The sequence below is a fragment of the Puma concolor genome, chromosome B4, assembly GCF_028749965.1.
Source record: "Puma concolor isolate L17-30 chromosome B4, mPumCon1.1.hap2, whole genome shotgun sequence".
Lineage (NCBI taxonomy): Eukaryota > Metazoa > Chordata > Mammalia > Carnivora > Felidae > Puma > Puma concolor.
Window position 1 is genome coordinate 7,182,810 of NC_141673.1, and position 14,529 is coordinate 7,197,338.

General features: G+C 49.7%; 1 protein-coding gene across 1 annotated transcript in view; it reads right to left on the reverse strand.

Annotated features, from left to right (window-relative positions):
* Window positions 1–14,529, reverse strand: part of SREBF2 (sterol regulatory element binding transcription factor 2) — a 58,328-nt gene that overhangs the window by 23,546 nt on the left and 20,253 nt on the right. Inside the window, exons 2-9 of the mRNA XM_025926788.2 lie at window positions 10,004–10,435; window positions 8,795–8,976; window positions 7,977–8,123; window positions 6,371–6,592; window positions 4,972–5,086; window positions 4,604–4,785; window positions 2,915–3,107; window positions 2,146–2,327 (exon numbers count right to left, since the gene is read on the reverse strand). Of these exons, the coding sequence (XP_025782573.2) occupies window positions 2,146–2,327; window positions 2,915–3,107; window positions 4,604–4,785; window positions 4,972–5,086; window positions 6,371–6,592; window positions 7,977–8,123; window positions 8,795–8,976; window positions 10,004–10,435 (1,655 nt within the window). The remainder of the gene's footprint in view (window positions 1–2,145; window positions 2,328–2,914; window positions 3,108–4,603; window positions 4,786–4,971; window positions 5,087–6,370; window positions 6,593–7,976; window positions 8,124–8,794; window positions 8,977–10,003; window positions 10,436–14,529) is intronic.

Below are 14,529 nucleotides of genomic sequence, written 5' to 3' on the forward strand. Positions count from 1 at the left end.
TGGATGAACTACTCTTTGCCAGCCTGAGAGGTTCTAATGGAGCATCTATGGCTCTGTATTGGAAGACCTCTTTCTGCCTCTGTTTCTCTCATCAATGGGAAACAGAACGAAGCCATCCTCTCCTTTCCCGTGTCCTGCGGTGAGTATGACACCCGTATTTCCTCCCTGCACCATTATGGGAAGTGGATCGGGACAAAGGGAGCACCCTCTCCCAGCTGATGCACAGCTTCTAACCCACTCTGGTGTGTTAGAACACACCTGCCTCCTGGTCCCTTCTCACCCCCAGGGCCCTCTCACGGCACTTCAAGTAACACCGCTCAGACAGAAGATCCCACAGCTCCAGCGCTCCCGATCCTGGAGTCAATGCCACTTCATTTCCATTCCACTTTACGGCTCAAATATTTCCCAAGTCACTCTTTCCTTTCCATTCCAGGTTCTTACCACCTCTCGACAGGTCTATTCCAGGAGCTGCGACCCTGCTTCTGTGTATTTGGTGCCCCCTCCTCCCAACCCCACACTTCACACAGCTGCCAGAATGACATTCATTAAACACAGACCTGAACCTGCCTTTAAGACACACATCTTGAAATGTTTTTTTTCTGGGAATAGTCCCGCTTCAAGGGATAGGCCCCCAACAACCACATCTACATTCCAGTACCCACAGCCCTCGGCATGGCTGACAGCTCCAGGCTGGTCAATCAGATTCTCTCTTGTGGGCACTGCAGCCTGCAGGAGGGGAGGGTGGCCTGTAGTGTACTGCAGCCAAGGACTGTTCTGCTTCTGGTGCCTCTGACATGTGATGTTTAACTCTTCCTTTGATGCTGTGTGTTGCCCCAGAATCCTCCCCATAAATTTTCCTTTGTTGATTTCTATTTTTTTTTTTTTACTTAAAAAAATTTTTTTTCTTTTAATGTTTACTTATTTTGAGAGAGAAAGACAGAGTGGAAGTGGGGGAGGTGCAGAGAGAGAGGGAGACACAGAATCCAAAGCAGGCTCTAGGCTCTGAGATGTCAGCACAGAGCCCAACATGGGGCTCGAACTCGTGAACCATGAGACCATGACCTGAGCTGAAGTCGGACGCTTAACTGACTGAGCCACCCAGGCGCCCCTGTTGGGTTTCTAATTTTTTTTTTAAATTTCTATTTAAAAAAAAAAAATTTTTTTTTAACGTTTATTTATTTTTGAGACAGAGAGAGACAGAGCGTGAATAGGGGAGGGGCAGAGAGAAGAGAGACACAGAATCTGAAACAGGCTCCAGGCTCTGAGCTGTCAGCACAGAGCCCGACGCGGGGCTCGAACTCACGGACCGCGAGATCATGACCTGAGCCGAAGTTGGACGTTTAACCGACTGAGCCACCCAGGCGCCCCTATTTTTTTTTTTAAATGTTTGTTTACTTTTGAGAGAGAGAAAGAAAAACAGCTCAAGTGGGGGAGGGGCAGAGAGAGAGGGAGACACAGAATCTGAAGCAGGCTCCAGGCTCCAGGCAGTCAGCAGAGAGCCAGATGTGGGGCTTGAACCAATGAACTGTGAGATCATGACCTGAGCTGAAGTTTGATGCTTAACTGACCGAGCCACCCAGGTGCCCCTCTTTATTGATTTCAAAAGAAAACATTCAGCTAATTTTCCTGCTCAAAAACCTTCCTGGTTCTCCCTAGGAAAAAATCCCCAAATCAGTTACTAGTCAAAGACCTCTCCAATTTGGGCCCTAGATACACTTCCAGCCTTAGCCCTCACCTGTCCCAGACATATCCTATAACTCCAGACATACTGACCCACCTGCTGATCACCAAATATCCCATCTATTCAAGACTTCTCCACCTGGAAGGTCCTCCCTCCCTGACCACTCTCTGCTCAGGTCCCAGATTCCTTCAGCCAGAATTTGTCCTTCCTGCCCCAACCCCTGCAGCACTTTCTTCTTCCTCTGTCACAGCACAGACTGCAGATCCTCCCATGTCCGTGGAATCACTGACACATAGGTGTCCTCTCACCTGCTGCCCTGTGACTGTCAGGGGCAGGGTCCCGTCCTGCTCTTGCCACCCCCAAGCACCTATGACAGGACTTTATACACTGGCTACTCAATGTAAGTCACTGAGTTATCAGCTGAGCCTGGGGGAGGAAGGGGGGAGGTGGACGGCAGGACTCACCCTGGCGAGGTCCAGGTCTGCCTGCTTTCGGTGCCTCCAGAAGGTGACCGAAGAGCGTGAATGTGGCCGGATCACTGGCTCCCCGTGGACCAGCAGCTTCACAAAGACGCTCAGGACAATCACACCATTCACCAGCCATAAGAGGATCGTTGGCATCATCCAGTCAAACCAGCCCCCAGAGCCTAAAGAGGAACATCTCAGCTGAGCCAGGAGGAAAGGCCTCCCAGAGCAGCCGTAGGGGACCGCAGGGCACCTCGTGACCCCCAGCATTTGACAGGTAAGAGCCTTCTACCTCACTTTCAGAAGAAGTGTGGATGACAAGATTGCTTCATTTAGTAACAATGTCTAAATGCTTTAGGTAGGGATCACTATCAGCAAATCTGGGACAGTTCTGTAGCCTAAACAGGAACCCTGTAGCCCTTGTCATTATGGAGCTGGGTGCCACAAAAGTCTGTGTTAGTCAAGGTGGGGTCGGACCACTGGTTTCATGACTCAGGCAAAAATATCACATCTTCCTTCAAATAGGTATACCCCCACTTCCCTTATCCCTGCCCCCATGACAACAGCAGTGTGGGTTCCTGATTTGTTCTGTTCTTACTGAACTTGGGCTTGCCCTGCTACTTCCAAAATGTGGCTTATGCCAGTCCCTACCAGGCCTGCGACAAAAGCCCTTCGGGACCCCGTGAATGAGCATTTGGCACACGTAGGGCCCATCTCCTGCCACAGCAGCCCACCCATGCTTTGGTGGCACGAAGGGCCCTCTACCTACCTGACTCAAGGGACAGTATGCTGCGGCTGGAGCCAGAGTACGGGTGTTGGTCAGAGCTGGGGGCCCCTCTCCACCGCAGCAGGGCAGTCAGGGGGTTAAAGGAGAGGCACAGGAAGGTGAGGACACACAGCAGAATTCGAGAGCGGTCCACCATGCCCAGGGCTACAGGAGGAGAGTCCGGCTCATCTTTGACCTTCAAGACAGGGGAGAGAGATTGGAATGAACATCACATGGGTTTTTGCAGCATTTTACTAACATTTATATATGTACTGGAGTCAGACTGGGAGATTTAAATTTAAGACCACCAAATCAGACAGGAATAGAGCCAGGAGGCAACTAAGAAGTCCACAGCTCTCCCACTGCTTCTCAAACCCTGGCACGCTCGCCCTCTTGCCACCCGAGACAAGGACATGTTCTGAAGACCAAAGGTAGTGGAGTCCTACTTATCTGTCACAGAAGAGAACATTATGCATGATTTTGTTTCTGTAGAATTCCACAACGGACAAACTCATCGGAAGTGGCAGAAAGCAGATCAGTAGCTGTCTGAGGCTGGAGGGGGTTGTGTGAACTACCTGCCATGGTATATGAAGGGGCTTTGTGGGTGATGGAAATATCTTGATTACAGTGATAGTTACATAAGCGTCTATACTTGTTAAAACTCAACAAACTGCATGCAGGTGTGTTTTACTGTGTGTAAATTAAACATCAGCACAGTTGATTAAAGGTATCCAACTTCAGTATGGATCTGCTTGCGGGAGTCTGCCTGTTGTAAAAGCATCATGTTGCTTTTCTTCCCTCCCCATTTCACAGAGGGACAACTGGAGGCAGAGGCCTGCCTGCCCGGGGAGCCTTCCTCTAAGGGAGGAAGCCTAGAGCCAGATCTCCCTGGATCCCAGAGTGCACATACTACACCACTCCTTTTCGATATTTGAAAGCCATCTGAAAATGTCCTCTGAGGACAGATACCTAGCTAATTCAACGTATCTACCATATGGTCTTTTGTTATCAAACAGAATCACATTTATGAAATATTTCAAAACTAGAGCTCCGTCAGTAAAATTAAGTACGTGTTACTACAACAGTTTGATCAAAAACTTAGGCTACAAGGGAAGTTTGTGCTTTCGAAGTCAGAAATTGCCAATGGTCTCTGCAGGTTCCCCAGGCTAGATCATTAGGCTCGAGCCTCTTTTGGCTAATTCCATTAAACAATTGCCAGGGGCTTTCTTTGACAATTAAAGGCCCTGGGTTGGAATGTTTTTTGTTAGATTGCAAATTGTAATCATTTCCAGAAGAGGACCCAGAGGCAGCCTTGCCCTAAACCAACTGAACAACCTCAAAAAGTGGTCTTGCCAGGCCCATTATGGGCGAAGGATGTAATGAGGCGCCTCCGGCAACTCCTCGTGCTGGCGTGACAGCTGCTGTGTGTTCCCGTTCTGAATCTGGCCCTTAATCCTCTCAGATGGTCTCTTTCAGCAAGGACCAGTTAAGACCAGACGACACTGAACCAGTTAAGCAGATTCTGTGGGGGTGGGGGAGACAGGAGGACCTGACTAATTTCATTGAATTCCTAGTCTTCTCCAGCCCCGGTCCTCTGAACACCTGGCCTGGCCCTTGCTGGCAGCTTCTTCCACAATTAACTCAGGAGAGATGGGGAAGATCCAAGGATCAGGGGATTTCAGAAGCTCATACCTTTGCATCATCCAACAGAGGGCTTCCTGGCTCAGAGTCGATGGAATAGGGGGAGAAGCCAGCCTGCGACCCTGAGTCGGAGGCCGGAGGGGACATCAGAAGGACATTCTGATTAAAGTCATCGATCTTCAGCTCCACATCATTGTCCACCAGGCTGCCTAGGTCGATGCCCTTCAGGAGCTCTGCAAAGAAAACCACATCTGGCAAATGGTCTGTTTCTACAGAGCCCCGCCTGGGCCAGGGCTGGGCTGGGTGAGGGGCACATGGTCCTTGCTCTTGCTTCACCTCTGAAGGCACCCTGTACACATCAGTGGGTCCTCCCCAGTGCCCAGCACAGGACTTCTACAACCGGAAGTGAGCTTACTCACTGTTTTTCTGATTTGCCAGCTTCAGCACCATGTTCTCCTGGCGCAGTTTATGATTAACCTGCTGCAGGTATTTGATGTAGTCAATGGCCTTCCTCAGGACGCCAGACTTGTGCATCTGGGAAGGAAGATGGGTGAAAAGACAGTGGCATCACTGCAGGCTGCAGAGCGAGAGGGGAGAGACCCAGAGCTCATGGGGTGAAGGCGTGGCTCCAGGTTCAGATGCTGCCTCACTCACTGGTTAGCTGTGCAACCCAGGACAAGTTACCCAACATCTGTGAACCTCATTTTCCTCGTCCTTAAAATGAGGATAATGATAATATATGAATCACCGGCTTGTAGTGAGGGTAAAATGAGATAATACATGTAAAGAGAGTAGCCCCTGGTCTGGTGCATAGTGACACTCGATAAATAAAAATTAGCTAGTACTCCCACTTCTTATAATAATCTTAGAACCAAAACAAAACTTTATTACTTTAATTTTTTAAAATTAAAAAATTAAATTTAAAGAGAGAGAGAGAAAGTATGAGCAGGGGAGGGGCAGAGAGAGGAGGAGTCACAGAATCTGAAGCAGGCTCTAGGCTCTGAGCTGTCAGCATAGAGCCTGACGAGGGGCCAGAACTCACGAACCGTGAGACGATGACCTGCCGAAGTCGGATGCTTAACCGACTGAACCACCCAGGCGCCGGGAACCAAAAGACGTTAAAGAAAACAAACGACCAAAGACCAGAGCATTGCTGGATAGCTACCTTAAGTAAAGTTATATTAGTACATTTCAGATCTATAGGCTACAAGGAATATAAAATTTTCTTTCAAAACAGAGATGAGGAAGCAAAAAAATAACAAGAAAAATAATTTAAAAAATAGAGATGAAGATAAACAGATAACAGGTAAAAAAAAACAAAACAAAACACCTACACGGCAGAAGACACATTCATTGAAACACCAGAAATAATGAAAAATCTATTTCCTCTATTTGCTGTTAAAGACCCAATCTCCATTTTGTCTCCTCCCTCAAAGGTACGGTATTGCTAACCACCCTGAACACAATTAAACATATGGTGGCAACGCCACCAGCCGACTCCACGGTACACACAGTCCTGCATCTGCCTGCTGGTGAGCAGGGGGCAGTCCTCTGCCTGGGCTACAGGGACCCATGATCACTGCAAAGCAGTCTCAAAGGTCTAGGCAGGTCACTGCCTTTCCAATCCCCAACAGTTCCCTTATGTTGGTTAATATTTTATAATCTTGAAAAAACCCCAAGATGCTTTAATTAATAAGAAAGCACCTCTAAACCATCCTGATGTTCACTCCCTGGATCTGGGTCTTCCAAAATTCCCACAGTAAAGACCAGTGGAGGGCAAATTGTGGGACATGAAATACCATTTTGCTTGGCACCTACCTTGGCATCCGTCCCCATGACCAGGTCTTTCAACTCGATGATTTTGTCATTGATAGAGGAGCGATACCGCTTCTCAATGATGTTGTGAGTCGTCCGCCTTTCTCCTTCTTTGGGGGGCTCCAACTGCTTGACTCCCCCCGGTACCTGCTTAATGGGCACTTTCTCTTGCCCCATCATCACAGGCATTGTGGTCAAAATGGTCCCATTGCTGCCCACCAGAGTCTAGAACAAGCACAGACACGGGGCAGAGTTACCCCGTGGTCAGTCTGAGTAAAGCAACTTCACAGCACAAACCTGCTGGCTTTGGCCATGTGGCATTGTCTGGTCTGACCCCTCTCCTCAATTAAGTCTGGCCCCAGGAAGCTGCAGGAGCCATGGTACCTTACTTACTAGGCCCCTTTCAGAATCACTGTCAACAAACCACACCACAATAGGATTAACATGGATAAATAGGTTTCAACCTTTGATCTAGGGGTACCTGAAACAAGTCATATGATTTCTGCCTCGCGGGCAAACCATTAACCACCTCTGAGCTCGCATATAAGGAAAACTTACTCTTGGTGTGGGATACATCTTTTCCTTTCATATGACAGTGCAGTCACTTGCTGCATTTCCTAATATAATTCGGCCATCAAAATGCACAAGGGCAGAACTGACAGGGCCATCCTATTAGATAAGCAGGCCAACTGTAGAGGCCTTCCCCCTTCCCCCTCAGCTCTGCTTTCCTCTGTTTCTATTTTTACTAATTTTAGTTTTATCTTCTTCACTAAACGACCTCAATATCCAAACGGACAATGAACAAATAAGAAGCCACTCAACTTCACCACTCATTAAGAAATAATTCACACATAATAAAAAACACACATTTTAAGTGTGTGACGGAGTTTTATGTTTGGATACGACGTGTAACTAAGATAATCCAGACCAAGACACAGACCATTTCTATCCCCCTTAGAAAGTTCTCTTGTGCCTCTTTTCAGTTTCGCCTGTCCCTTCTCCCTCTTGCAGTCACTGCTCTGACCTCTGTCGCCACAGCTTAGTTTTCCCTCTTCTTGAATTTCATATAAATGGAATCATCAGCATGAATTCTTTTGTGACAGGCATCTTTTTGCTCAACACACTGTTTCTGAGGTTCAGCAGCTGTATGTATCAATAGCTCTTTCTGGACGTGTGGGCTGTTTCCAGTTCTTGGCTTCTATGAATAAAACTTACTTCCAAATTCTGATCACCTTTGACTCTATTGGACTCTCCTGCCGCAAGATGCTGAAAATAGCTGTGGCCCTACAACCCAAGGATGGGTGCCTTCCATGTCCCTCACCTTGGAGCCCCTCCCTGCCTGGTGGGCCTGGGGGTCCTTCAGAAGCCAAAACGCCATCAGCAGGACCTAAGAGTCCTCCATACTGATGGCCCTGTATAGAGGTGCTGCCCAGGAACCAGGAGTTAAAAAAGACTAAAAGGGGGTATATTTGCAATGTGACACATTCCATGGAGCTTCTGCACCTGCCCACCCTGTGTAGAGGCTTTGTTAACATCTCTGAGGCCTAATGCCTCCAAGAAAGGAGGAGGAGAGGGGAGAAGGGAGGACAGGGAGGAAGGCAACTCTTACTGGTACTTGAAGGGCAGCTGTCTGGATGGGGGTGGTGAGGGCGGTGAGGGCTGGGTTCTGGACTGCGGCCATGACAGGGCTGCCATCTGTCTTTAGTGTGGTCAAAACAAGGGAATCTGTCTTGATGATCTGAGGCTGTACCAGGACCTGGATGGAGAATGAAGAAAAGGAAAAGGAAGGCAGTATTATTTTTCTATTTTGCCTTACTTTCTTACTACACAGAGACTCCCTCCGGGAAAGAATGAAAAAATAACATGTTCCTAAAACTGAGAACACAACTTGATTACTGGGTTGAGATGGAGAAAGAGTATAGCTAAAGAGGATCCTGGGTTTTAAGGGTGAAAGGCTTCGAAGACGGCAGTGCCAGCACCTGGCAGGGGCAGAGTGTGGGGTGGTGGAGGGGAGGGAGGTCCGATTTTGAACAAACTCAGGAAAGCCAGGAACATGGCTGAGAAGCAGAAAGGAAGAACCTGGATTTTTTTTTTCCAAAGATTAATTAATGACCTTGGTAATAAGAAAATATGGTCCACTATGATACATGACTCAAATATCTTAGCACACCTCTTTCCAGTTTTACACCCATCGGATGCTTAAATATAAAAATCCACCTGCATTTACGGAGGCTGTGAGGGCCAGTCTACACTTAAGATGAGACCTTAGCCAGGTCTCCATTCCGAGCTCACTGGTACCTCACAGGGCCCAGGCACCCCAAATGCTGTTCCCTTACACTCTGCTGGTCCTTCTGAGTATGTGGACCACACCTTCAACCAAAGACCAGCCCCAACCGGTGCCTCCCTGGGTCCTCACCAGCCACCTACCGGGACCTGCTGCACCTGGGGGGCAGCAACTGTCTGTACCGTGGCCGGGGCGAGGGTCTGCAGCGTGCCATTGGCCGTCTGCGTCAGCACCCGCTGGGCCTGCACCGTCTGCACCTGCTGCTGGATGGTGACTGGCTGCACCTGGGAGGATGTCACTAGGCTTTGGACTTGAGGCTGAAGGACTTGGGAGAAGAGGAGGGAAAAGTCACATGGACGAGAAATGCACTCTGTTGTCACTGTAGCTGCAGTAATAACCGAGGACAGGGTGCCTCAGAACGCTCCCGACTCCCCACCTGCTGCTGAAGAAGATGTGCACGGCCATTTACAAGCTAATCTAGATAACAAGAACATTCCATGAGAGCTGCATCAATTTCTGAGAGAACCAGAACAGATTATTTTATTGCTCTGGGTGCTAGGGTGGAGGTGAGGGGAGCTAATCAGCAAATGACTGCACCCAGCAAGGGAGTTCATAGATACAGAGAACCAACAACTCCACGGGGCTTCACTTCCTCTCATGAAAAGAATGGAAAATGCACTTTGGGATGACGGTCTCAGCTCTTTGCTTTGCTGCCTCCCCACAGCCCCTAACCCCCCCCCTGAAGCACATAGAAGAACTGTCAGAGCCTTTGAAATTCAGAGTAATACCAATCCCGCCCAGGGCTCCCCAAAGGGTCGGAGGGAAATCTGATGCAAAGGCACTGGGCAAAGCACAGCAGAGAAAGCCACTCACTCGGCCCCCCCGCCCACGGAAGGCCTAGTATGAGGCCTGCTGCACAGAGACCTAACACCTGCTAGGAGTCATATAGTCTCTGTAGTACGTGCTCAGGAGATGTTTGCCGAATGAATGGTTCTCAATCTATAGGTGCCAAGGGCTGGCTGGTGCTTGGGTCAGTTTCTAGACTCATTGTATTCCAGCCTGTAGCTCTAGTTACTAGCACAGCCCTGTGTCTACTATGCTTGTTAGATTCTTCGACCAAGTATCCTTGAAGCAGGCACAATAGATATTAAGGTATCTGAAGAGGCAGAATGTGAACGGTTCCTGTACCCACTGTCCTCACTGCCCATTGCCAAAAACTCCTTCAGACAGGGACCAAACCGATGGATTCTGTCATCCCCAAAAGGACAGAGCGATTTGCCTCAGAAGGTCTGCAAACTGGCACATAAACTTTTGAACCAACCAGTCACTATGGTATCTGACTTCTGAATCACCTTGAAAGCTGGTAGCTGCATTCTGGTATATCAGAGGCTGCTGGATGATCCTTGTCTGGGGAGCCGTGCTGAATGTCGGGGTGATCATCACCGTCTGCTGCTGCAGCTGAGCTGGAGGCTGGGGCTGGGGCTGGGGGCGGGGCTGAAGAACGGGAGTTGCCCTGGGTGGGGTGGGAACTGCAGTGGGGGGAACTTTGACCTGCAGGGCTGGAGCCTGGGGGGAAGCGGCCGAGGGAGAGAAGGAAGGTAGAGGGACCTGGCTGAAGGACCGCTGCAGGGAGGGGTCCACGGCTCCGCCCCCGCCATTGCCGCTGCCACCACTGCTGCCACCGCTGCCGCCACCCCCGCTGCCACTGGGGAAGGAGCCACACAGCTGCTCGGAGAACAAGTCAGGGAACTCTCCAACTTGATTGCTGACAAACTGCAGCATCTCTGTGAATAAATAAAAAGGGGTCATTCTATTGCCATCCAAAACATCTAGCAACTTTCAAATTTGCTTAAGAAATGGAGGCCTGCAAATCAAAAGGTGTTCCCATGGCCCTCGCAGAAATGGGTCGGGGAAACCTCCCCCTCCCTCTTAGGAGGTGAACCACCTGGGCTGAGATGGCAAACCACACGGCAATAGGGCAGGACTTCATCTCTTGGATGTTCTCTCTCCCCACTCTACCTCCAGGCCCTTTCTACCAACTTTCCTGATCAGTCAGGCCAAACAAGAGCTATCTCTGTGCTGGGTGAGTATTGCTTTTGGAAGTTATTGCTGGTCTCATCTTACAGTTAGGGACACTGGGGCAGGAAGTGGGTAGTGGCTGTCTTAAGGCTTTGGAGCACCTCCAGTCTCTGGCACTGCTCTCCACGGCAGAGCAAGAATGTGGGAGTCAGGCTCTCACCCCAGGCTGCCCTCCCTCCTCACCACAGGTTAAGCTCTGGGCCTTCTCTCCAAGAAAGGTACATCCCTGGGCACTGCTGGTACCCTCAGGAACACCCAGGGATGATGAAGTCATGGATCGTTAGGAGTGGAGTAGATGGAAAGATCATATATGAAGTCCACAACAGTGAAATAACTTGGCCAAGGTCCCACGGCTCATCAGGGCCCAGCGAGGATTAGAACCAGTTCTCTGCCTCCCAGCTTCCTGTTCTTCCACTGCACCATGGTGCACGCATTGCCAGGTCAGGGCAGAGCAACCCCAGCCTTGGGCTCTATGCTCTAGGGGGCCCATCCCGATACTCCCCTGGTTGTGTCCCTTCTCTCTGGGCAAGGAGTCTGTGAGACCAAGGGGATGTCCACCTGGAAGCCATGGCCCCTGTCTAGATCATGCTCTAAGTACCTGGGACCCCTAAGTTCCCAGCCCAAAGGGCCTCAAGCCTGCCTCCAGGGCCTCTTACCCTAATTCGTCCTCCTCAAAACTTGCCCAAACCCAAGTTAATCCACAACTAACAAGTCATATCACGACTCCTTCCTCCTTTTAGGGCTGGTCCCCATTAGAAGTCTGGGGCCTCGGCTTTGTCCCAGGTATTTTCAGACGTACAGTTCTTTCCACTGTCTTCACTTCCTCCCCCTTCCAGTACGTCCCTAAGTGGCTACTGCTTGCCCCTGAACTGTACACCCTCCTCTCTAAACATTCAAGGCCGCATGATGCTCTTAGTCACCAAAATTCCCCAAACCAAAAAAAGTCACTACTTCTTTTCACTCCCCCAAACTGTCCACCAGCAAGAACCTCCCAGGTCTTTAACAGTGTGTGTGTACACGCTCTATATGGAGGTAGTGGGTCTGGGCTACAAAGAGTCTTATGTTAGGCAAGCAGAAAGCTACTGGGGTTTCCAGGGTGACCATACAGGACTGAAGCTCAGCAGTTCGACCTGCTGGCAAAACAGCATCTCGTAAGATTAAATGACCACGTAGTGGTATTATTTACCAACACCTCAACACTCCGCTGCGTCCCCTCTACACTCAGCCTGTTGTATGTGGGAGGGAGAAATGGGCACATTGCCACGTTGTAACTGGTACCAACCAATTCCAATTCCTCGTCCAGGAATTAAACTAAGAAATGTCCTGAAACTCAGCACAAAATTTAAACAAAACACAATTTAGTGCTGACACATTCCAAGGACAACACAAGATTTCTAAAAAATTTTTAAGAAAATGCTTAAGAGAAACCTAGTAATCTGCTGAGCTTCCCAGAGTTCCCATAAAAATCCCAACTCTGGGGAATCAACACAGAGGCCTGGTTTGTGAGCCAAAAGAACATCACATCCATAGAAAGCTAAGGTGGACACAAGGCAAGAGAGGCCAGAGGTCTGGTAGGTGGGCACGGGCTTTGGTACTAGGTGGGTCTCAGGAGGCCACCTAGTGTGTGACGGGTAAGTCACCCTTCTACATCCTGGCTTCCTCACCACAAAAGGCTGCCTTAAGAATACTCACTCGGGGGGCGCCTGGGTGGCTCAGTCGGTTAAGCGCCCCACTTCAGCTCAGGTCATGATCTCATGGTTCGTGAGTTTGAGCCCTGCGTTGTACTCTGTGCTGACAGCTCAGAGGCTGGAGCCTGCTTCAGATTCTGTGTCTCCCCCCCCCCCCCGCCCCTCCCCCGCTTGCTCGCACGCACTCTCTCTCTCAAAAATAAATAAACATTAAAAAAATTAAAAAAGAAAAAGAATACTCATTCCGTTTCTTTGTTGTAAGGATTAACAAAGATAATTTGTGCAAAGTGCTTGGCAAGGGGCAGACCCTTACAAAGGTCCCTATTAGTGGCAATTCCAGAGCACCTACTGCCTGGGCAGTTGGCTCCCCGATCCCATCTGGTTGAGTGCTCTCCAAAGCCTTTCGTGGAGAAAGGCAGGGGCTGACACAGTGAAGTAACCTGCAAAGGTCACAAAGCTTGTTCACAAAGCAGGTTAAGAGTGTGTAGGCAGATGGGATGCAACTGCTTAAATTAAAAAAATAAATTCTTTTCAACCCCCACACGACAAGCTCCAGTGGTGTTATCTGCAGCCAGGCAGACAGGCACTGGGTTGAGTGGCGCAGAGGGGCCCATTAAGACCAAGCGTTTGAAGGAAGAAGTAATGGGAAGAGGCTCTTTGAGCCCCTGCTCCAGCAGGGCACACCAGGCCTCCCCGGAACCCCATCTGGTCTGCAGTGACAGAGACGGGGAGGCCCTGCCAACCGGAACGAGGCCTGGAGAACCAGGGCGCAGGAGGCCCACCCCGGGTGCAGTTTTGCGCTAAAGCTCCAGGCTGTACCCTGTGGGAGCATCGTAATGCCTCATGTTCCCCACTCCGATCACTGGAGTGCTGCAATCACACAGGCTCTCATTTCCGCCGAGAGCCATGAAACCCAGAAAAGGGAAGCCTGGAGAAGGCACAGGTTTTATGGGGCTTTGAAAAACAAAGTTCCAAGGGCGCCTGGGTGGCTCAGTCGGTTAAGCATCCGACTTCAGCTCAGGTCACGATCTCGGGGTCCATGAGTTCGAGCCCCACGTCGGGCTCTGGGCTGATGGCTCAGAGCCTGGAGCCTGCTTCCGATGCTGTGTCTCCCTCTCTCTCTGTCCCTCCCCCATTCATGCTCTGTCTCTCTCTGTCTCAAAAATAAACGTTAAAAAAAAAAAAAAAAAAAAAGAATAACTGGATGTTAAAAAAAAAAGAAAAAGAAGAAAAATGAAGTTCCAGAACCTGCATGGTGAGTGGAGGGCCAGCCAACTTGGGTCTCCTTGGAGCTCCAGGCCTGCAAACTGTAGCTTACCTGATACCGATGCTCCTGGCGGTTACCCTCTCCAACTAAGCCACAGTCCTGGTTTTTTCTTTTGTTTTTTGTTTTTAGTTTATTTTTTGAGAGAGAGAGAGAGAGAGAGAGCGAGCAGGGGAGGGACAGAGAGAGAGGGGGACAGAGGATCCGAAGCAGGCTCTACACTGACAGCAGAGAGCCCAATGTGGGGCTCAAACTCATGAACCTTGAGATCATGACCTGAGCTGAAGTCGGACACTTAACTGACTGAGCCACCCAGGTAACCCCCATGTTTTTTACAGTTTATTTATTTATTTTTGAGAGCGAGAGAGAACGCACCAGCAGGGGAGAGGCAGAGAGAGAGAGGGAGAGGGAATCCCAAACAGGCCCTGCGCTGCCAGCACAGAGCCCAAGGCGGAGGTTGAATTCATGAACTGTGAGATCAGGACCTGAGCCGAAGCCAGAAGTCAGGCGCCTGACTGAGCCACCCAGGTGCCCCCACACTCCTGTTTTTTAGGTGCTTCTTAAAGGGATAAGTTTGCTTAATAAAGTAACCTGGGCCCCAAGAAACTACACCTGGGTTTTGGTCCCTTTAAAAGCAGGTAACCAAAATCAGAGGCTGCAGCTATCACCTGTGCATTGCAACAACTCTGGAGCCTCATCCAAAGACACCCCAAGTTCACACGCACTTAATGGAGCTTGCAACCTGGAGGTAACATAAAGCACTCTGTCCAGCCCAGCTAGCAGGATCTACCTGAGAGTGAGGTGACCTGAAATCTGGGCAGATTAACTTTGGTCAGGAATAAAGAAT